At 48.2% G+C, this 23,671-nt stretch overlaps 1 protein-coding gene across 7 annotated transcripts in view; it reads left to right on the top strand.

Annotated features, from left to right (window-relative positions):
• Positions 1 to 23,671, top strand: part of FBXO8 (F-box protein 8) — an 862,565-nt gene that overhangs the window by 203,210 nt on the left and 635,684 nt on the right. Inside the window, exon 5 of one of the 7 annotated variants that reach the window (XM_069631434.1) lies at positions 5,955 to 8,184. The exons of the other annotated variants lie outside the window; for them this stretch is intronic. Within the exon in view, the coding sequence (XP_069487535.1) occupies positions 5,955 to 6,000 (46 nt within the window). The 3' untranslated portion in view covers positions 6,001 to 8,184. Of the gene's footprint in view, positions 1 to 5,954; positions 8,185 to 23,671 lie in introns of those variants that run through there. 7 annotated transcript variants of the gene reach the window in all.

The raw sequence follows: 23,671 nt of genomic DNA, 5'->3' as shown, positions 1-23,671 counted from the left end.
GTATGAGGAACTTTAAATCTTCTCCATGGACACACCATATGCCACAAATGTATACAAGTGGCGGAGGTACATTGACCATGTGATCCTGATTTGGACCTGCACCCGAGATGATTTGTCAGACTTCTTACTGTGGTTCAATGGGAGAAGTACCCACGTTCAGGTTCACTGCAACAGTGAGCAGATCAATTCTTTGGATTTCGTTATAGACTACTCACAAAAGAAGCTAAGCTGCACCCTCTTTAGGAAGGCAACAGACCGCAACACATTGCTGCACTAGGAGTTACCACACTCTGCATCTCAGAGTTTGCCCTACAGTCAATATCTGAGGGTCCAGTGGAATTGCTCCACACTTGATGGGTTTTACAATCATGCCAACCAACTAAGTGCCCGCATTCGGGCACATGGATGCCCGATGAAATTCGTGCATCAATCTTGTAAGAAGGTTAGATTCACAACTCGTGAAACCTTGTTTAAACCTGGTGACCATAGGAATGCGGACGATAGAATGACCTGTGTTGCCACCTGCTGTCCTGATATGTTGAATTTTTGCGAAATCATGAAAAGGTTTTGGTTGGTACTCCCATTGGAACTACTTCCAAGGAGGGCCTCAAGATGGTCCAAAAACCTGTGTGAACACTTGATACATTCCCTATTTGTCAAAAAAACATCAAAGGAGACCTTATGGAATCTCCGCCCAGTGGTGGGCAACCACCCTTGTGGCAACTGCATGGCCTGCAGATATACTCTGAAGGTGCGTGAGTTAGACATTGAAGGGAGTAAGTGGGAACTTCAGCATTTTTCCAATTGCAATAACTTGCACGTCATATATGTCCATGCGGAAGGAAATATGGGCAAAACATGCAGACCGGTACACAAGAGGATATTGGAGCAGAAATCCCGGAGCACATGTCAAAAAATTGATGCTCCATTGGTCTCGCACTTTTTAGAGCTGCAACTTACACAAGAGGACATCTTTTGGTGGGTGCTGAATAAAGTAAATGCACACATTCATTCTACTACTGCCCTTAATCATAGGGAGCAGTGGTGGCTTTTTAAACTCTGCTCTCACGCAGATGGACTTAACAAACTCATATTTGTGTGAGGACGCAGCCCATCCTACAGGTTGGCAGGTACTTGCGCTCCCTCAGATTTCATCATATTGCGGGTGCTTCACTCAAACACCCCTCCAAAATGGTGCCCTTAGAGCGCACTTTCCAGAATTCAATTTGCCCGCAAATCTTTTTTCCAGCGAGGGATACAATAAGGCCGGATTTGTAATTCCAGCCACCTTTTGTTTCCTTGAAGTGCTAGGGAGGCAGCATTACATAAAGGGAAAAGAACGCGCACTGTGGGCATAAGAAAATCTATAAATGACTACCTCTGTGCACAGTGACAACACGCTGCGCAGTAAGTCCCAAGTAAATGTAGAACATAATCTCCTAATGTTGTAGTGAGTTTTGCCACTCACAGGGTCCACTGAGAACGATATGGGGTGTTAGACTATACCGTGTCCCATTTTTGTTTTGTTTTGTTCTGGTACACTCCACCGCATAGACCTAATTTTTGTGACCATCGGGTGAAGAGGACACCTTCACAGGGAAACCTTCGAATTTTACTCTTCACCACGTGACGAACACCAGGTTTCCCAAACAAATTGACAGAATGATGAAGAACAATTTAATGTTCTTTTTATCTTCAGGTTTATTTGTCATGCATAAAAGACATTATACTGCATTTCCTTTTTTACTGTTCTGCCATAGGTTTGATGGAACCAATGTTTTCCACTGAGGGATTGCCTAGACGCCTCCTTTACCTGCCCGCTGATTGAGAACGGGGGACCCAACGGTCCACCTGTTTGAGCCACACAATAAGGTCAGTCGTTAACAGAGGCACACACATTGATTAATTCACAATTTTGGTAATGAAACAGCCTTTTTGACTGAAAAGCTTTTCCTCTTTACTTGCAGGGTGTCCTATTAAGTCCTGCCCCCGAAGAAGGTGGTTAGCACGATTTTACTCTGCCGAAACGTCCCAAGCACTGTTTACTAGCTCCTTAAAGTAGTTGGGAGCCTGACATAACAACTCTTGCCACATGCACATGCCAGTCATGTGCATTGACATTAAATCGGAACGTAGACAATAGCCCTTTAGGACACAGAGCCCGGTTATTTAGGTATTAAAGATAGTTATGGCTTTGTTAATGCATTTATGAACCATGTATTAATTAGAGGGCTCAACATTTTTTCGAAGTAGCTGTGCAGTTCACATGAAACACTTGTGTACGAGGACGATACAAATAAAATATCAATATCACATACCTTTCTCTAATTCTACTTTGAGCTCATTTGCACTATTTGGTCTCATGTTTAGTAAGTCACATATAAACATCATTGTTCCTATTATATCCTGAAATCTTTTTGGTCTTTGTTCTACTTTATTTTATAGCACAGACATCTTTTTGTTTGTTTGTAGCACTATGTATCACACTTGGGAAGTATGTATGTTGGCTTATACATTTGGAATCCACTGTTAGGCCATACTGATTGGGCCATGTTTATGATTTTGATTTGTTTCCCCTCAGTTTACTTCTTATTCTTATGAAATGAAAACATGTTTTATTATACAAATTAATTACTGCGTGTAAATGCTGCTTCATAAATAGAAATGCAGATATGTCTCAACTTTTTCAACCATAAATGACAGGTCAAAGTTAAATTTATGCCACTTGGCACTTTTGGTATTATTTCCCAAAGCTGGTTCTTGACTTCTGGTTGCTGGGGTGTCCCATCTAGTGTGTCAAGGGGTATGGTGGATTCTTTGTTCTGCACTTCTCAGCCAGGAAGGTTTCTAGACTATAAAGAACTTGCAGGGCCTGCCACCCCCAGTGAGCAGGTTCCTGGGTACCAGTGGTGTCTGCTTGCAGTAGGCCTTGTTCAGGTAGCAGGTCACCCCAAATGTTCCTCTGGGATGCTTAAAGGAAAAGGTTTGCCCTTTTCTCTGGAGACATTGGAGCAGACAGTAACCCACAAAGGGTTCCAGGCGTAGTCCTTCAGTAGTCCAAAGATGATCCAACAGATGGGTGGTCTTAACCCCCCCGCCCCCATAAATAGGCAATCTGATAAAGCGGATTGGCTACCTTCTAACCTTTTTGTAAGGGGTCAATCTTGATCACTGTTCTAGAGTATTTTGCCTAGTGATGTCATACCCAGAGTGCTTTGTCCGTAGGTAGTGGGGTGGGAGCACAGGAAATTTGAGATCAGTAGGAAATCACAAAAGGACAAAACCCCTCTCTTGCTAGAAAGTCCTTTCCTTGGTGACTCTTCTCTTCCCCCCTTCTTCTCTCTGCCTACATTGGTGTCTGTCACTTACCTCCCTGATTGAGCTCTTCATTGTTCTAATGGGGCTTGCCATTGAAACAATGGTTCCCATCTAGCACCATGGGGACATTTCATGTCTCCTGGAGAAGGTTGGAGGCCGTAACAGAGAGCACAATCGGGAGTTTCCCGGGCTGGACCCAAATGGTTGTTTTGAGTGAAAGTCTGTTATGATATGATATGATATTTTATTTATATCATGCTCATACACGGGTGTTTCAGAGCGCGACCAGGCAAAGGGAGGGGAACAGTGGAGAGAAACAAACAACAATCTTACTAGGCCCAGTGACATTGAGAACGCGGACACTGGTTCATAAAAGACCCTGTTGGTGAGTTACCAGCAACTAGGCGTATAATAATATAGCATCTGTAGGTTTTGGCCAGTATAATTGACTCCACCCACATTATTTTACATTAAAAATCAAACAAGCTCAGGGTATTCAGCTCTCACGGGTGGCTTTCTTTCACACTTGCATTGGGATAAAGCCCATCATTGAAAAGTAACTACCTTACCAGGCCAACAGAGATGCAGCCTCTATCGCAAGTCCTCTTTTCCGGTCATCTAAGTCCTTGGGGACGGGGGGGGGTTGGTAGTCTAGCTCTGCCATAGCTAGAGCATCGTTTTGAACTTTTCCATAGTGACCTTTACCAAGCACTTTCTTGATGAGAAAGTCTGCTTGGTTATCGACTGTACTATCATAAAGCTAGGGATCAACTTCTAATGAGTTGCTCTTGTTGCTAAACTATTTTCTCGCCTACATAAGGCTTGTGAAACTATTCTTTACCTTTACCTTCCTCCACTGGAGCCATATACAGTATATATTGAAATATTGCACGCTAAACTGTGTTCTAAAATGGTTGGTAACCCATTTTGTTGTTAGTGTGTGTCTGTGGGCCTCATTACGAGTTTGGAGGTAGCCATGCTGTTTTTAGCGCATGGCTACCCCCAAATTCGGGTCCGGGTCCAGGTCCAGAAAAATGGGAATTACCGGGCCATTCCGACCTTTGCGTGCCCGGTAATTCCCATTCGCCGGACCCGGTACATCCCTATCCCCATCCCCATTCCCATTTGAGCCCCCATAGGGCTCAATGGGAATGGGGAGGATGCTAACAACAGTTCCGTTGATGACGGGACTGTTATTCTATTTTGCTAGCGGGTACGGCTCTGCATGTCTGGTCTGACCAGGCGTACATGGTGGCCCCGCAAGTAGAACTCGTAATGAGGCAGTGAGGTATCAACGGCGCCGGTAGCACTACCCGCGCCGCTGTTGCCTAACCACCAGGGTCATAATGAGGCCCTGTGTGTCTGTGTGTGTGTGTGGGTGTGTGTTTCTGTGTCTGTGTCAATCATGCCCTTGTCCGGGATGCAGATAGCACAGAGCCCATCTCTCGAAGAAAAGATGCCTGCCACCATTGGAAAAGGAACTTGGTGCCTTTTCCATTTCCATGACGGCAGCCGTGGGTGGGAGAAGCACCATAGCACAAAGCTCCGGTCCAGCTTATGTCATTAGGGGCAGGGGAGAAGGTGGGAACATGGGGAAGCAACGGGAGAGGTTCCCTGTTGCCTCACCACAATCAAGATGACACCTCCTGGGGAAGGGACTCTGGTGGCTTGAAAGAGCGGGCGGTACACACTGTATTCTCGCTCACTCTTCCAGCCACCTGATTGGCTGAGCGCCCTTCCCCGGGTGCGACTATAATATTTTACTCTTGATCCGACATTAATGCCTCAGACATTATTTAAGTAGTTTCACATCTTGGATTACAACTATTACAATGCATATGCATAGACAAGTTATAGAAATGGCATTACTCCTATACATGGATTGAAATAAGGTAGCAACTTAATTAAATGGTTAATCTATTAATGTTTTATAAATGGTGAAAGAAAATAATAGAACTCAAAGAAGAGTCTCTTACTTAGGACTAAAATGAATTAAAAATTAATAACACTAGACCATGAATAAATGTACTAAAAATACATGAAAACAAGACACAAGTGGACATAATACCACTTCAAGGTATTTGAAAATTAGAAATATTAGTTTATTTTATTATAGATACAACATTAGTAATTTTGTTTTTGTATTTTCCTTCTATCCACAAACATTATGATTTCAAGGCCCTGAAGAAGCTTGCACCTATAGACATTATTTTGGACATAGGCAGAGTGAAACATGCGCAGTTAAAACATTTTCAAAAGGCTAAGAGTTTAAAACTCTGAATTTACACATGCCAATATATGTTATAGTTTTGAGCTCAACAAAGCCAGCAGTGAACACACTTTGTTATTTATTAGCCATGTAACATAAGGATAGTTGTATTCGCAGGAGGGCAGAATCAATGTCACTCTTTGTAAATAAATATATTTTCATTGCAGTCATAGTATACTTTGGTTAATAAAATTCTATTGTTACTTAATTTTTACTATGGTGATAAAGTCGATTTATCTTGATCCTTTGCTGGTCTTATCTGATCTCCACCGCAAGGATTTCCTGACTGCAGTTGTCAAGTACCACTTATGATTACACCATACCTACCTGCTACAATGCGGCCATTGTTAATGCTCTTCTTTTGTAGGACTCCTGCATCCAGAAACCCTTGCTTCAGAGATCGGCTAAGATAACCCATTGGCGAGAGAGACAGCAGTGAGCGGACAGCAAGCAGAACAATGGTGGCAGAGGACCGACCATAAGGAAATCCATCTTGCACCAAAAACAAACTCTGAAATTGACTTTCTGTGTAGCGAGCCGTCATTACGAGACATCAGACCCACATTCAAAAAAGATGTTGCGGGATGAAAGGATATTTTATACTTTCTGACCTCTGTAACTGGCTCCAGGGGAGAAGGAAAAAGCAGCAACTTTCTCAAGTGGAAGGACCATTGGGAGGGGGAAGAGCATAGTAAAGGGACACCGGAGGAATGGGTCAGGGTGGGTGGTTCAGGTGAGTTCAGGGAGGGGAAGGTGGACCGAGAAACCGGGCGGAGGTAGGACAGTACAGCGGAATATAGAGCAGGATTAGAGAGCATTTATACAAGGTGAGGTATTGTTAGTGAGAGAAAGTGTTATTCGGTGCGAGTGCATTTATGGTGAGTGAATGGAATAACTAAGGAGAAGTGTGAGAGACAAGGTGAGTAAGTGAGCAAGTTAATCAGGAGAATTACAGAGTGAAAAGAGGGCGACTGTGATGAAGGCGGGGTTGAGTGTAATGTAGAGTGGAGATGGGAGTAGAGAGTAGTAGAAAACGAGTGAAACTAGCAGGAGAAAGGAGTAACATCAGAAATTCAGAGAAAGGAATATAGTCAGAGAGGGGACAGGAGGGGGAAGAGAAGGGAGGACCGCAGACGGAAGGGAAAGAGAGGCAAAACATCAGGGCAAGGAACATGAGTGCATTGGAGATGAAGAACTAGTGTGATCTGGGTGATTGGAAGGCACCAATTCTTGGTAAGTCTGATTGTGGACTCTCACGTTAGGATCTACCTAGATTGATCCCAGAGAGGGAGAGAGGGATAAGGCGGTTGTATGTAGGCCCTCACCATTAGACCTAGAGTTTTAGATAGTAGGGCATACCGATCTCTAGTAAATACCTTGGGGGCACCTGGGCTAAGGAGGAGAAAACACACTGGAGATGAGTGCGGGTTTGGGATTGCGAGAGGGACATAGCTTAGTAAGATCCCATTCAAACATTCTAATAAAAACCCTAGAACCATCTTCAAGAGTTGGTGTGTCCATGAGGCCATCTGTTACCATATATATTTTTCTGGGGCTTCTAAATCCACTTATATTCACATGCTATGCATAGGCCGACAAACAATGGTTGTTGCAGATTAACATCTTTTCTAAATCGAAAAGGGCATTCCTGTAACACTATTCCTAACCTACATGTGCAGTTACCCATGCTCCTTCACACGTCAACATCCTCGGATATTGTTTTGTTCCTGCCATCGGATTGGATGCAATCGCGCAGAGCTATGAATATTGAACACTTGACTTGGAGCGTTATTAAAGTTTACGGTTCGACGTTCAACCTTGATGCTGATTTGGGACACAGCCCTTTCTCAACGCTGTCTTTGGAACACCTAGGATGTTCATTGGAACATCCTAGAACTTCTGGCAATGAAGATGGTGTTAAACTCTTTCCAAACAAGTCTAATAAGTGTTCTCATTACAGACCACTGAACAGTCCTCTTTATTACATCAACAAGCAAGGCAGAACACACTCAGTCGAGTTGTCCCAGCTCGTGCAACACATTTGGCAGTGGGGGAGGCAGACCCACATACAAGCACAACCCGTTCCAGGAAAACTTTTCTCTGGCAGACAGCTTCTGCAGCCATCTAGTCCAAAAACCTGAATGGGTAAACACCAGCACACTCAAACCAATTTGGGGTCATCCAACAGTCCACCTTTTTGGAACTGTAAAAAAAAAAAAGTGCCAAAGCTTTGCAGCCATGTACTCACAACTGGGGTCTATAGGCAATACACTGATGAGATGATCAGGTATATTTACTTGTAACAAAACCTCTAGAGAAGGAGGTGCACAACGAAGTATGATTTGATGAGTACAAAAGTAGGAATAATCACCGATAAAGATGATTGTTTCATTTTGCTATTTTATGGTGCAACTGGGTAAGGCCCCCCGACCACATGGGACCTCCAATTATGCAGAACAACAATTGCACGTTTTTACGAACAGGTACCCCCAAATGCACTCTTTCATACAGCATCGGCTCGTTCAAGACAAGTTTTAATCCATTAAAGCAAAGAGTTATTATCAAACAAGTATCAATACAACAATTAATATAGTTGACCTCATTCGAAACCATCGAAATTTGTAAAGTGTTTAATATCTTGCTTCATATACTTTAATCCAACTCTTTAGACGGGGTAAAGAATCTTTTTACAAAAACTGATATTTCGAAGGGATTGTGTCCTCCGACGTATTCCTTATCTTAGATAGAAATCCTTCAGCTTTGCTGGCCTCGGAAAATTTTTTCGCCAGAGGGCGCTGCGCGTCGATGATCGCCGAGTCGATGACCCTCGACGGCCTCCGTGCCGACGTCGACGTCATCCTGCCTATAAAGGCCGCGCGCAGCGTCCGTTGCTCAGTTCCGTTTTTCCGCGCTTCGTTGTGCCTCGGAACACCGTTGCTCAGTTCTCGTCAAGAATAACGTATATAATAACTACTATTTACCTCGATATCGATGGCATCCTCCTCCGACCCGACGACCCCTCGGTCCGGTTTCAAAAAGTGCCGAGACTGCGGGAAGAAAATGTCGTTGACGGACCCTCACAGGGTCTGTTTGTGGTGTCTGGGAATCACGCACCAGAGTTCGGAGTGTGAGGAATGCCTTTCCATGACGGCGAAAGCCTTGAAGGAGCGTAGGGGGAAGCTCGAGAGAGGTAGGTCAACTTTAACTTCCTCGAAAGCTTCTTCGGTAGAGTCGAGACGTTCGTCTCCTCACCATAAAAAACACTCTCGATCTAGATCACGAAGTGGCTCCCACCACTCGTCGACATCGAGACACTCGAAGAAGAGACGTAGGAGATCCCCTTCGTCATCTTCGTCGAGTTCTCCTGAGAGAGTTCATTGCCCCACAAAACGCAGCTCGCAAGCTGAGTGGGAGGAATTCAGGAAAAAGATGCTAAGCGTCTTCGAGAAAGCGGCCTCGTCCCCCTCGAAGACAGCTGAGGGTGATACCCCGGGTAAAAAACCCAAAAAATCTAAACGCCGCGAGTCGCAGTACCCGGCGGAAAAGTCAACCCGAAAGCGCCTCGAGCCATCGGGAGATAAAGCATCATCGACGCCATCGTCGAAAACTCCTTCGAAACAGAGGTCGGCGCCATCGACGCCGTTGTCGAAGGATTCATCGGCGCATCAGTCGATCGAGTCGACGCCGACGTCGACGCCGATATCGACGCCGGTGAAGGAAAGAACCACGGCTACTCCACAGCCAACGGTTAGACAAAAGACCTCCGACTCGACGCCGAGAACGTCGACGTCGTTCTCGAGCAGGACTCCGATCCTTTCGAGTTCTTCGAGGCCTAGTACACATTTCTCGACGCTTTTCACGGCGCCTTCGAGTACTTTCACGTCGGTGTCGACGACATCGACGTTTTCAAGGCCTGTGATGATGGCTCCTTCTGCATTGGAAATGGGGTTTATACCATTCCAAAAACCAATGTATCCCCCTTTAACCTCGATTTTTGAGGAAAGGGAGGATTCAGACCAAGATATTGATTTACAGAGGACCACATCACCAGAGCCAGAGACTTTCGCCTCTGAGGAAGGAAGATTAAAAAATCTTCAGGATGCACTTCAGGAAGCTAGTGGCTTGGACACTTCTCCTGAAGCAGAATTTATCAAACCAGACCCAGGAGAACATGCGGAGACTCCATATAGAGCTCTGATGTCTAGAATCATAGAATTTATGGGTTGGTCTGCACCTTCTCCTGCCTTTCAGCAGGATGACCTCACTGACATACTGGACAAGGGCCCACAGGAGGATCCTGTGGTTCCATTTCACTCTGCTCTACAGAGAAGGATTTTGACAAACTGGGAAACGCCAGAAATTATCCCGGCAGTAAATAAAAAACTGTCAACAAAATACAGGGTGGCTAGTTCTGACCCTGAATATTTGTCAAAACACCCTACTCCTGAGAGCTTGGTTGTACAGGCTGCAACCTCATCAGGCAGCACATCTGCATACCCCACTGCTCCGCAGGATAGGGATGACAAAAAGTATGATGCCATGGCTAAGAAGGTTTTTTCTGCCTGTAGCATGGCGTTAAAGTCTATTAACGCGACCTGTACGCTCGCTAGGTTCAGCCACACCCTTTGGGAGTGCGCTTCATCAGCGGCTGACTGCCTCCAAGAAGGAGAGGAAAGGGACGCATTTTTAAACGTCATCAGGGATGGTAAAGATGCGATGTGCGAGACCCTACAAACTGGCCTAGATTCTGCTGACAGTATCAGCAGGGCCATGGCGGCAAGTACCACAATCCGCAGGCATGCGTGGTTGAGGAAGTCTGGTTTTGCCTCTGACGTGCAGACCAGGCTTTTGAATATGCCCTTTGACGGTTCTACCCTCTTTGGAAAGAAGGCGGATGACAGTTTGGAGAAACTGCAAACGTCCAAGGCAGCAGCCAAGTCATTGGGAGCTGCTATCCGTCAGAATACCTTTCGTCCTTCGGGATCATCGTGGAGAGGACGGTCCTTTCGTTACTATTCCTCATATGGAAGGGGCAGGGGACGACCGGCTCAAAGAGGCCAAGGAAGATTTACCCGTGGTGGACGGGGTAGGGGAAAGAAAGCCGCACCCGCAGGAGCAGGAGCCACTTTACCTTCGGCAACTGCATCAGCCGCTTCAAAACCACTCTGAGGTCTCCCCTCACAGAACACCAGTAGGGGGCAGGTTAACTCACCATCTGACGGAATGGCAGGCTATTACGTCAGATGCTTGGGCTCTGGAGACAGTGGCCCAAGGTTACTGCCTGCCCTTCCTACATATCCCTCAGAGTCATCCACCGGGGAACAACCCTTTGAAGCTTCCAGATCCGCTCCTCTTGCAGGAGGTTTTAGACCTGCTAGAGAAAGGTGCCATAGAACTGGTACCTGTAGCGGAAAGGAACAAGGGTTGGTACTCCCCCTACTTCATAATACCGAAGAAGGACGGAGGACTGAGACCCATCTTAGACTTACGGGAATTGAACAAATTCCTCCGAAAGGACAAGTTCAAGATGGTGACTCTCTCTCAGATCCTTCAGGCCCTCCAGCTTCAGGACTGGTTGGTATCTCTAGACCTCCAGGACGCTTATTTCCATGTGCCGATCCATCCCAGGCACAGGAGATACCTGAGGTTCGCAATTGGCAGCTCTCATTATCAATTTCGAGTTCTGCCATTTGGGCTAACCTCCGCCCCGAGGGTCTTTACCAAGCTAATGTCGGTTGTGGCTGCAAGTCTAAGGAGGGAAGGGATTCATGTCTACCCTTACCTAGACGATTGGTTGATCAGAGCTGTATCTTCGGAACAGGCTCAGAGACAACTAGATTATGTTTGCCACTTCCTTCACAAGCTGGGCTTCTCCCTCAATTTAAAGAAGTCACAGATGATACCATCACAGAGACTCCAATTCATTGGAGCAGTCCTGGACACTTCCCTGGGAAAAGCCTTGCCACCAGAGGTGAGGGCTCGAGATATTCTGCAGATGGTCATCAGATTTCAGAATGCCCAATATCTCCCAGCCTACGACTTTCTGAGGTTGCTAGGCCTCATGGCATCCTGCATATTCCTCGTGCCGGAGGCTCGCCTGAGAATGAGATCCCTCCAGTGGGCACTGAGAACTCAGTGGTCACAGTTCTCAGGAAGGATGACAGATCTCCTTCGGATCCCGGTCAAAGTAGCCCGAGACCTTCAGTGGTGGGCCTGTCGGGAGAACATCCTGAAAGGAGAAATGTTTTGGCAACCATGGCCGGAGATAACAGTAGTCACGGATGCCTCACTCACGGGGTGGGGAGCTCACGCCAACGACTTGACCATCAGCGGTCGTTGGTCTCCATCGGAGTCCAGACTACATATCAACCTGTTGGAGCTGAGAGCCATCAGACTAGCGCTGAAGGCTTTTCTGCCGTCTGTACGGGGAAGAAACGTCCTAATAATGACGGACAATACAGTGGCCATGCACTACCTCAACAAAAGAGGAGGCGTAGGCTCACTACCACTGTGCAGAGAGGCGATGCAGCTCTGGTTTTGGGCAATTCAGGAAGGAATCTCTCTATCGGCAATTCACCTAGCCGGAGAGAAGAACTTGACAGCGGACGCTCTGAGCAGGCAGAGCACAGTCTCTCACGAGTGGGAGATAGCTCAGGAAGTCCTTCAAGAGATCTTCGCCCTTTGGGGAACCCCTCAAGTGGATCTGTTCGCCACCAGTATCAACAGGAAGTGCGACAGATTTTGCTCAAGGGAATTTCCCCCGAGAGGAGCTCTAGGAGATGCGTTCGTAGTGGACTGGGAGTTCCCACTTCTGTACGCGTTCCCTCCGGTCCCTGTCATTCCTCAAATGATCAGGAGGTTGAGAAGGTTTCGGAAGACCATGATCCTAATTGCCCCGGATTGGGCCAGGAGAACGTGGTACCCGGACCTTCTAGACATGTCCATCTGCCCTCCAATTCGACTGCCATACAGAGAGGATCTGCTCTCGCAGAAGGAAGGTCAGGTTCTCCATCCAGCCATCAAGACCCTCAACCTTCACGCTTGGTGTCTGAAAGGTTGAGGTACAAGGATTGGGACCTTCCGGATGATGTTATGGAGGTGTTGCTTTCGGCCAGAAGGCCGGCAACTAAAACTCTATACCGCTGCCGTTGGAACAAATTTTGCAGCTGGTGCAGAGAAAAGAATATTGAACCCTTTTCTTGTGGTACACCTATGGTGTTGTCATTCTTACTTTACCTGGCTAATTCAGGCCTACAGGTTGGCACAATTAAGGGCTATCTCGCAGCGCTATCAATCTTTAAGCGCACTGCAGAGGAGCCTTCATACTTCAAAATTCCATTGGTAATACAATACCTAAAAGGATTAACTAATGTTTATCCCCCGAAACCTTTTCAAGTTCCCTTATGGGATTTAAACCTAATTTTAAACTTCCTAAAGGGTGCCCCTTTTGAACCACTACACTCTTGTTCATTGAAGCTTCTCACCCTCAAAACTGTTTTGCTAATAGCATTGACATCTGCTAGAAGGGTTAGCGAGTTGCAAGCCTTATCGTGTAAACCTCCACATACAATCTTTTACAAGGACAAAGTTGTTCTTCAGGTGAAGCCTAACTTCCTCCCGAAGGTAGTCTCGGAGTTTCACATCACTCAGAAGATTATATTACCTTCTTTCTACCCTCCTCCTCATCCGGGGAAGGAGGAAGAGAGACTGCACAGGCTGGACCCTAAGCGAGCCTTGAGCTTCTATATCAGCAGATTGGCTAAGATCAGACAAGCAGACCAACTCTTTGTAGGTTATGCAGGACATAAGTTGGGCCTTCCAATAACAAAACAAACCATCTCCAGATGGATTATTTTAGCCATTCTGGAGTGCTACAAATTGGCAGGAAAGGAGCCTCCTCAAAATCTAAGGGCTCATTCTACCAGGGGTATCGCAACATCCTCAGCCCTTCAAAGAGGGGTGCCAATTCGAGATATATGTGCGGCTGCCACATGGTCGTCCGCACATACATTTACCAAATTCTATAGCCTGGATTCCTCCTCTAGTCAAGAAACTAGATTCGGCAAGGCTGTGTTACACTCTGTCCATTCTGGAAGGGTAACATAACTTTTATTACTCCCGCCTCCAGTCACAATACCACTGCTATGGGAGTCTATCTAAGATAAGGAATACGTCGGAGGACACAATCCCTTCGAAGAACTAGTTACTCTTACCTTGTAACGTTCTTTCGATGGGATGTTCCTCCGACGTATTCCTTATCGACCCTCCCATCCATCCCCGCAGTATGACTTCCTGTGGGTTTGCAGCCTATGCTCCTTCAAGGTGATTAGTCTAATCCAAAAACATTACTGGGGACTACAAAACGGAACTGAGCAACGGACGCTGCGCGCGGCCTTTATAGGCAGGATGACGTCGACGTCGGCACGGAGGCCGTCGAGGGTCATCGACTCGGCGATCATCGACGCGCAGCGCCCTCTGGCGAAAAAATTTTCCGAGGCCAGCAAAGCTGAAGGATTTCTATCTAAGATAAGGAATACGTCGGAGGAACATCCCATCGAAAGAACGTTACAAGGTAAGAGTAACTAGTTCTTTTGGGGCGTTGGTATATTGTTTCAAAACTGAGATTTTAGTAATTTTCTTACTCCACGCTCATTTACATTGGGACTACATTTCTTTTAAATTTTTATTAGTTATGGAGGATCCACTGTACCTTTATGGGCTCTGGATACCGGTTTTCTGGGGCCCATACCCATGCGCTTGGACCATTCCAAGATGGCCGGTGCAAGAAAGTCTCTCTTCCCCTCACGTTGAGGGCGTGGAGCTTTAATATTTACCTACATAACGGATGCGGGGCACCCGACCGGTTTCCCGGCCTGCTGACTTGCGTTGCATTGAATTTCATAAGCATGACTTTATACAGAGTACGGGTGAGTGCATTGGGAAGGGCTCATTGACATTGATTTTGACTATCAGGGTGGGGAGGACAGACTGACCCCTTACACCTCCATTTTGTTCCAGTGATTGGAGAGACCTTTGGATGTGGACAGCTGACTACCTTCTGCTTTTGTTTGGAAAGTGCACAACGTGATACCCGTGGGTGAGTGCACTTTGTTACACTCTGTTACACAAACTGTTGGATTAGTGGACACTGAATATGAGGGACTGATTTGGCTCTCTTCTTCTGCCCTTTAGGTGTAAACCCATAAGATGAAATTTCTCACTGAGAGGTCAGTTATAGTATATATTAATGGCGTCGAATTTGAAGTTTTAATTGAATGCTATAGTAATTACAAACTATATTCTTGGGGTATTAAAGACCTCTCTGAACTTTAAAAAAACAGCAGTTACATCCCTGAAAATGTACTTGGACTCTGAAACGTGTTGGCTTTCTTGAAGTTTTGGCAAATAACATGTGCAGGACTGTGCACTTCTAATGTAGCTGTTTGTTTTTGGTTCAAATGTTTTTTGAATTATCTGACTGCAATACAACTTGCATGTTTTGAAGTTTTTTTGTTACTTTATGCTTTTGCAAAAAATACTTTTTACCCTGTATAAAGAGTTGGAGTCATGTATATGAAGCAAGATGCTACACACTTTACACATTTTGTTGGTTTCGAATTAAGTCAACTATATTAATTGTTGTATTGATACGTTTGATCATAACTCGTTTTGTTTTAATGAATTAAAACCTGTCTTGAACGCGCAGATGCTGTATGAAATACATTGTCTGAGTTTGGGATCCGTCCCACCAGAGTGCATTTGGGGGTACCTGTTGGGAACAACGGGCAATTTTTTATATTTACTTATACCCCAACTCCACTGTTGGGCAAAGTAGTACCCAAGTTGTACCACCAACATGCAGCAACAATACTCATTGCCCCAATGTGGGCAAGAAAGCCAAGGTTCTCCCATCTGCTGAACATGTCACTTTGTCCACCAGAAGCAAACAACCTGTTAACATAACAGTATCAACAAATTACACATCCAATGCCTCATTCGACCAACTTAGAAATTTGGCTCCCTTCTGGGGTCCTAGAATTTAGCCATATAAATCTATCAACCCGTTGTATGGCGATCTTAAAGGCGGTACGAAAACCCAACACCAGACATTGCTATTTCAACAAATATGAATAAATGCTATTTTAATAGATTTGTTGCCTGGGGATCGGTTACCGTTATTGGTTGAGTATTTCAACAATTGGAAAAGGTTTGCCACGTAGTGTTACACAAATCACATCAGGTCCAATGACTGTTCTCTCACTAACCTACTTGCATATCGTCTCTCTTTAATAGACTCTGCTATATTAAGAGTTAGGGTTGGTGTGAAGTACAGTCAAAAGAGCAAAGTCTTTTAATTCACTAAGGGTGTATTTAGCTAACTCTCAACACAGTGTCTTTGTGGGAAGTTCCATTTATCAAGGCCTTTATTGAAGGCCTTTACCCACCAATAGCGCTTCAACCACCATGCTGGGATATAAACATTGTATTTACCAAGCCTATGGGACCACTTTTTGAACCTATGCATAAGGCTTCTATTAATGACCTTATATACAAGGTCGCATTCCTAATTGCTATCACATCCATAAGGAGGATAAGTGAATTACAGACATTAACCGTGTCTGAACCATTTGTGTCCATACACAAAAATGAAGTCGTTTTAAGAGCACATCCTAGGTTTTCACCTAAATATATTTCAAAATTCCATGTGAATTAGTCCATAGAGCTGCCATCCCTCTTCCAAAATACTCAAAGCATGTATTGTTAAGGATTCCAATCTGGCATCACACACTGGACCAGGACACTTAGTCTTAGCGGTTCCATGTACGGCAAAAATGGCTTTGAATACAAAATATTGCTGCAAAAATGCTGTGGTTTTGCCGCCACAATCGTATAAAGGATGCGGGGGACACCCCTGCAACTCCCGCTCCCCTTAAATGGTATAATGGGCTACACCTTTACCGGGTCAAACCAGAGCAAGATTTTATTTTTTTACCTGCAACATTTTTGCCACGATTTTATTATCCGAGACCGTCTTAGCCTGGGATGTGGTGCTCAATAGGAATGCTTTTTATTCAAATTGAGCCGGTACCCAAACCGTCTCATACCCCCTTTTTACAAATACCCCGGGCCACAATGGACCATGAACCAGGCCGGTTGGTGAAAATACAATATTTATTTTTAAAATTCACAAAAATCTCACATTTTAATATTATGCAGCAATCACCAATGGGGTGATAATTACAATAGAAACTACTGAACTACACTTGGTTAACCTTCTACATGAACATATCCGAGGCACAATTGAATAGGAGCACTTTTTCAATTATTTAAGGTTTCCCGCTGCAATGTTCCCTCAACCCACAAATAATCGTGAAAGAAGCAGCTGGTAGTCGGGGATAAGAGGCAACACACAGAATCAAAATCCGACCTTCCCTCACAAAATAAGAGGCAAAAACGGATTTTAAACCCTTTTGCAAAGGCCTAAAATGACACTCGGATTTTGTGAAATAATTAATTATATGTGTGTTTAAAGAATGGTATACATATGTTTTATCACAGTATTAGGGATGTTATCTCACTATAAACCATCAGGCAAAGTATCACAAAAGCATACAGTTCACAACACAGATTAAAATTGAAAACCCATTGCAGCTAAATTCACAAATGGAAAAGTTGCATTATTTTCTAGTTTGCAGTTTTTTTTTTTAAACTTCTGTTTATTGGCAGGTGGTCAAGACAGGTACAGTACATTTATCTTGTAAGTGAGAACAAACGAAAAAACAGTATTACAGCATCAATATACATTGCAACAATGATAGCGAAAGATTTACATTGTAGTAGGGCAAGCATATTACGTAAAAGACAGATTCGTACTCCTATGGTGCGTGTCAGGAGGAGTCAAGTGGTGCCGGGGAAGGGGCTGATGTTTGTTCGGCACCATCCTTGCCGTTAAGGTAGCTACAGAATTCGGTCCATACATTTGCAGGTCGGGATGGAGCTGGCAGGGTGCCGATGTACCCCTCCTCGCATGTTTGTACCCACGCAAGGGCGTTCAGCCACATGCTGAGGGTAGGGGGAGTGCGGCGCTTCCAACATTGTAATATGCATCGTTTGGCAACCATAACACTGACATTCAAGAACCTCGACATTCTCGTCACATTCTCTCCCGTCCATACGCCAAATAGCAAGGCCAATGGGTCCATCTCTACCGGGGCATCTATTATCTCAGTGAGCGCCTGTGTCACCTCCCTCCAGAACCTGCGCAGCGCCACGCAGGACCAAAACATGTGAGCGTGGTCTGCTACGTTCGATTCGCATTTCGGGCATTTATGTGTCGAACTAAGCGTAAATTTTGCCACTCTGTACGGGGTGTAGTAGAGTCTGTTGAGTAGCTTGTATTGGATGCAGCGGAGCCTGGCGCTGAGTGATACCTTCCGCATGTGTGCACACATCTTACCCCACATCTCATCGGTGATCTCAGTTTCGAGCTCTCTGGCCCACGCCTCCCGTGGCACCGGGGAGGCATTCTCTATTTTCCCAATCTGCATCTTATACAGGGAGGATACTATGCCCCTACAGCCTGCGGAGTTCGCAATGTACAGGAGTTCAGGCGAGTCAGGGGGGTCCTCTGGAAAGGAGGGCCACATTGTCCGCACCGCTGCCCTCAGTCTGTAATACTGTAACAGGTCGAGAGCGGAGCCGGAGTGCCCGGGGCGTAGTGTTAGAGGGGTAATGAATGAGCCTTCATGGTACAGGTCGGTTAGGGCGCGGTACCCCAGGTTCTCCCAACGCTGGGAGAGGTGTTGGTCATGCGTGGGGGTTAGGCCAGGGAATTGCCATAAGGGAAGCCACTTATAGTACGGACGCCGTAGTGGACCAGGGGAGAAGATGTTATTCCATGCCCTAATCGTGGATGCTACCGGGTCCCATGGAACATCCGCGCGATAACCATGGTGCAGTAGCAGGGTCATAATGTGGATGCCGTCTCCCGCCATTTTTTCCAATTTGACATGTGGGGGCGGGTCGGGGTGTGTGTACCAATGGGTAGCATGCTGGGCCTGCGCGGCTTTCCAGTAAAAAGCTAAGTCGGGGGCAGTAAAGCCTCCCTTCTCGTACGGAAGGGTCATGTGTTGCCACTTTTTACGGACCGCCCCCGAGTGCCAAAGGAATTGGGCGAATGACGCGTGGAGCCTCTTGAAATACTGCTTGCCAGGCCAAATCGGCACATTTACAAATATATAGAGTAGCTTGGGTACCGCGATCATCTTTATGAGGGAGAGTCTCCGAGCTAGGGACAGAGGGAGATTGCGCCACCTAAGCATCTTGGTGTCAATGAGAAGCGCCGCTGCATTGTAGTTGTCCGCCAGCAGGGAGACTGCATCCCTTGACACCTGAACCCCGAGATACTTAATCCCAGACGGGGACCAGCGCAGCGGGAACTCGCAGGTCGGTTGCTGGGTTGTCATAGTGAGGGGGAAAATTTCGGATTTCGAGTAGTTGATAGTGAAGCCCGAATAAGTGCCCACTTTTGTTATGTCTCGGATGATAGGGTCCAGGTGTGTGGAGGGTTGTCTGACGTAGAGGAGGACATCATCCGCGTACAGCGAGATGATTTCCGGTGTGCCCTGCAAGCGGACGCCCTTATTAGTGTGACGGTTCCTGACATGATCGGCCATAGGTTCTATGGCGAGTGCGAAGAGGATGGGGGAGAATGGGCAGCCTTGTCGGGTGCCCCTATGCAACGCGAAGGGGGGAGAGGGGACGGAGTTGATTTAGTACCCTAGCTGACGGTCCCGTGTATAATAGCTGTATGTAGGCAATCATGTTCGGCCCAATTCCCATTTTCTCCAAGACGGCCCACAGGTATTGCCACGAGACCATATCAAACGCCTTTTGGGCGTCTAGTGTGACTGCCACAGCATCCGCATTCGGGTCAATTCTCGACATCACATTGAATAGGCGCCGGATGTTAAGTGCTGTAGAGCGGCCCGGGACAAATCCACTCTGGTCGGCGTGGACTAGGTGGGGCATTAGTGGAAGGAATCTGTTGGCGATTACTTTGGCAAAAATCTTCATATCAGTATTGATAAGGGACAGGGGTCTGTAGGAGCCACATTCGTCTGGGGGTTTCCCTGGTTTGGGGAGGACAGTGATTAGTGCTTCTCTTAGGGAGGGGGGGAGGGAGTGTGAGCGGAGTGATTCGGTCCAGACCTCGTGTAGTGGTGACGCTAGTATGGCCACGTGCTCCTGGTAGAACTCAGCAGTGAGTCCGTCGGGGCCAGGGGCTTTGCCCTTAGGGAGATCTGAGATCACTGGACTATCTCTTCTAGTGAGAACGGGGCGTCTAGGAGTTCCCTGGTGTCTTGGGAGATCAGGGTCATAGGGATGGATTCCAACAGGTCATCTAGGTCGCGGGTCGTGTGCTCTGGCTGGGGACCGTACAGGGTGGCATAAAAGTAGGCGAAAGTGTCAAGAATAGCTTGGTCTGCCCATTGTCTGGACCCAGTATTATCGATAATGCTATCTATACGAGTCCCGCCTCTCTCGGCCCGGGCCAGCCTGGCCAGAGTTCTGCCAGGCCTGTCTGCCTCGCCATATCTGCGGGCAGCCGCAGGGCGGGTATGGTATCTCATTTCGCTAAGGGCATGTGTCTCAAATAGTTCCAGTTCCGTCCTAATTTTTGCTAGGGTAGCGGGTACTGGCCTAGCGGCATACTCCCGCTCCAGAGTTTTGAGCTTAGAATCGGAGCGGCTTAAGGCCTGTCTGATGGACTTGAGGACCCCGGCTTCTTTGGCAATGCACATTCCCCTGATGTAGGCTTTGAAGGCCTCCCAGCGGGTCCCAGCGGACGTGTCGGAGGCCTTGTTGGTTTCAAAGAATAGGTTTATGTCCGCCAGTATTTCTGCTCTAAAGACTGTCTGATAGGGCGTTGGACTTGAAACGCCAAGCGGGGCGGGTCCCTGCAATGAAACCCAGCTGGATCTCGAGCAGCACGGGGGAATGATCGGAGAGTGTGCACGCTAGGATCTTGACTTCGGATACCCTACCCATCCGACTGCTCGACAGGAGGAATAGGTCTATTCTAGAGGAGCTGTCGTGTACCGTGGAGTAAAAGGTGTAGTCCCTTTCCCGGGGGTGGAGTGTTCTCCACACATCGTGTAGTTTCAGGGAGCTCATGTGGGTCAGCAGCCGCTTGGCCGCTCGGGCTACCGGTCTCTTGGCCGTGGTTGTCCTGTCTAGGGCTGTGTCGAGGATGAGATTCATGTCGCCCCCCCACACAATGGGAACCTCAACATATTTCATGAGAATGCCGTGCACCGTGTCCATGAAGTCGGGAGAATCAATATTGGGAGCGTATGAGTTCACAAGTAGGCATTCTTCGCCGGCCAATGAGCAGTGTAGGATCACGAACCTGCCCTCGGGATCGATGTGGGATGTGTGAAGCGTGAACCTTATTGATTTGTGGATGAGAGTGAGGACGCCTCTGGACTGAGTGGAGTACTGGGTATAGTACCTGTTGGGGCCCCAGGACTGTGCGAGGTTTGAGGCCAGGAGTTTCTTAGCATGAGTCTCCTGCAGCAGGAGAACCTTGACTCCATGCCTTTGCGCATAAGCCGTAATCCTGCGAGATTTGGTGAAGTTGGTCAGCCCACGTACATTCCATGTCTGTATTCTGATAGCCATGATAATGAGTTAAGGGACATCCCAGGCGTGTATTCTCATTTTGAGCTTAAAATGGAGCTCTGTAGTGCAGCAGGCCTGCCGCCCTGTCGCACCGGTCCCGACCAACCCGCCTTTTTGAAAACAGCAAACCCCAACTTTCCCACCCCCCACCCTCACTGCCCAGCGATACCCAGCAGTGTATAGGCAACCACCCTGAAGCGAAACTGCGTGCCATCCCCAACTCGGCAACGCCTGGAAGGGAGCCCAACGGGGGCTCGAGCACAACTTAACTGCCATCAACGGCCTTGCAGCTGCAGTGGGGGCTGCTGCTGCCGTCAGGCACACCTATAATGCAACTTGAGTGAATGTCAACATATATATTCTTACCAGCATTATTAGCCAATTTAAGTGGAGGTTACAGGTAACGGATAACCGTGGATTACAGTATAGCAAGGGCGACGTGGAGTCCATTGTGGGTCCCTGGGCAGCGGTGCGGCCCCGACCCCGGGGTAGAGACCTGGGTTGTTTGTGGAGTCATGAAGCACAGGGAGGCGGCACCCCAGGCTGGGAAATATTTGCAAGGCCTCGATCTCCACCCAGGGTCAGGGGAGGCGCCCAGGAACCTCGGCGTCAGTCGCCATCCATCGGTTCCTCGGGCGGGTTCACCAGGGGGACCTGAGCCTCGATGAACTTGACGGCCTCATCCGGGACCGTGAAAAAATAGCTCTTGTTGCGGTGGATAAATTTCAGGCTGGCCGGGAAAAGCATGAAGTATTCAATTTTTCTGTCTCTCAACATCTTCTTGACCCCACTGAATCGGCGTCGCTCCATCTGGACTCCCACCGAAAAGTCAGGGAAAATTCTGATGACTTGGGATTCCAACCTTAGTTCGCCCCTCTCCCTGGCCAAGCGGAGGATATGATCCCTGTCTTTGTAGCTGAGTAGTTTAGCGATGATGGGCCTGGGGAAGTCTCCGGGCTTAGGGCGGGGTGCCAGGGAGCGGTGTGCTCTTTCAACAGTGAAGAACGGGGAGAGCACAGGATCGCCTAGGAGGTCCTTGATGAGCTGCTCAACCGCGGTCTCCATGCGGCCCTTGAGTGCGGATTCGGGAACCCCAACTATTCGGATGTTATTTCGCCGTGATCTCGATTCGAGGTCATCGTTCTTGGCCTTGACCTGTTTCATGTCGCGGACGAGCTCTGAGACCGTAGTCTGGAGGGTGTGGATGTGGTCCTCATTGGTCCCTATCCGCTGTTCTGTTTCCGTGAGCCTGGACCCGTGCTGGTCAATTTGGGCGCGTAGGGAGGCGACATTAGCATTAATATTGTCCAGCTTTTCATGGAAGGAAGCAAAGTTTTTGGCCATGGACTCCATCATGGTAGTGAGGTCAGGCTGAGGGGGGTCCGGGAGTGCCTCGCCATCCTCCTGTGTCGGGTAGGACGACGCCTGGTCTGCCCGATGGGCTGGTTTGGTGAATTTGTCCATAGCGCCCGCTTTGTTGGCGCCCCGCGCCCTGTTGGACATTGTTGTGGCGGGGAGGTTCCAGCGGCTCCGGCCGGGTCAGAGATGGGCAACGGGCGTGGGGTCGGTGGATGAGGCAATGACAGGACTGTAAGCATAGGGGGGCCACCCCGTGCGCCCGCAGGGTGGAGGGGCGGGCGACAGTGTGGCCACCAAGGTGGTGTGGGCTGGTAGGGGTCCCGGGCGGTGCAGTTCCGGCGGGGGGGCAGAGGCCCCGGTCGTCCAGGGAGCCCAGGTATTTTATGCGGCTGCCAGGTGTCAGGTCAGGCCCCGAATTCAGAGTGTAGAAGGCAGGTGGGGCCCGAGCCCAGAAGCAGGTGAGGGGGACCCCCAGGTGGGGTTAGCTATGTTTTCTCCCAGGAGGCGTCAGGGAGGACAGCGCCAGGCACTCACCCCGGGGCCTCCAGAAGCGCCGTGTCCGGCGTGGGCCTGTAGCTGCAGCAGCGCCCCCAGCGATCCCCGCGGCTGGCCCGGGGAGGCGGGGGGGCCCAGCAGCGGTGTCCTCGGGATGCCCGGCTCCCTCACCAGTGAGAGCGGGCGAGTGATCAGCCTTTCCCGGCAGGGGCAACGGGCCGCCGCCCCGTCCGGCGCGGGCCCGCCAGGCGACGCAAGCCGCGGCGATCGGGAGCTCCTCGCAGCCGAGGCGGGGCCGGCCTCCCTCGCGGGGGCCCCTCGTTGGCGGCAGCGGGCGGTGGCGCGGGAGGAGCGGGGACCACAGCTCCTCCCGATGCTGGATATTCCAGGTAGCCCCCGGGGTAGCGGGCCCGCGGTCAGCGGCGCTGGGGCCCCGCGGCGTCACCGCTCCTCCGCCGTGGATCCGAGAGGCCTCGGACGGCCTTAGGCTGCACCAGTTCGGGTCTCGGGCGCCGTTTCGCCTCGGGATTTCAGGAGAATACAGCG

Source organism: Ambystoma mexicanum, chromosome 6q, assembly GCF_040938575.1.
Source record: "Ambystoma mexicanum isolate Mex_15411 chromosome 6q, UKY_AmexF1_1, whole genome shotgun sequence".
Classification (NCBI taxonomy): Eukaryota; Metazoa; Chordata; class Amphibia; order Caudata; family Ambystomatidae; genus Ambystoma; species Ambystoma mexicanum.
Note: the sequence above shows the minus strand (reverse complement) of the source record. Positions and strands in the feature narration are given on the sequence as shown.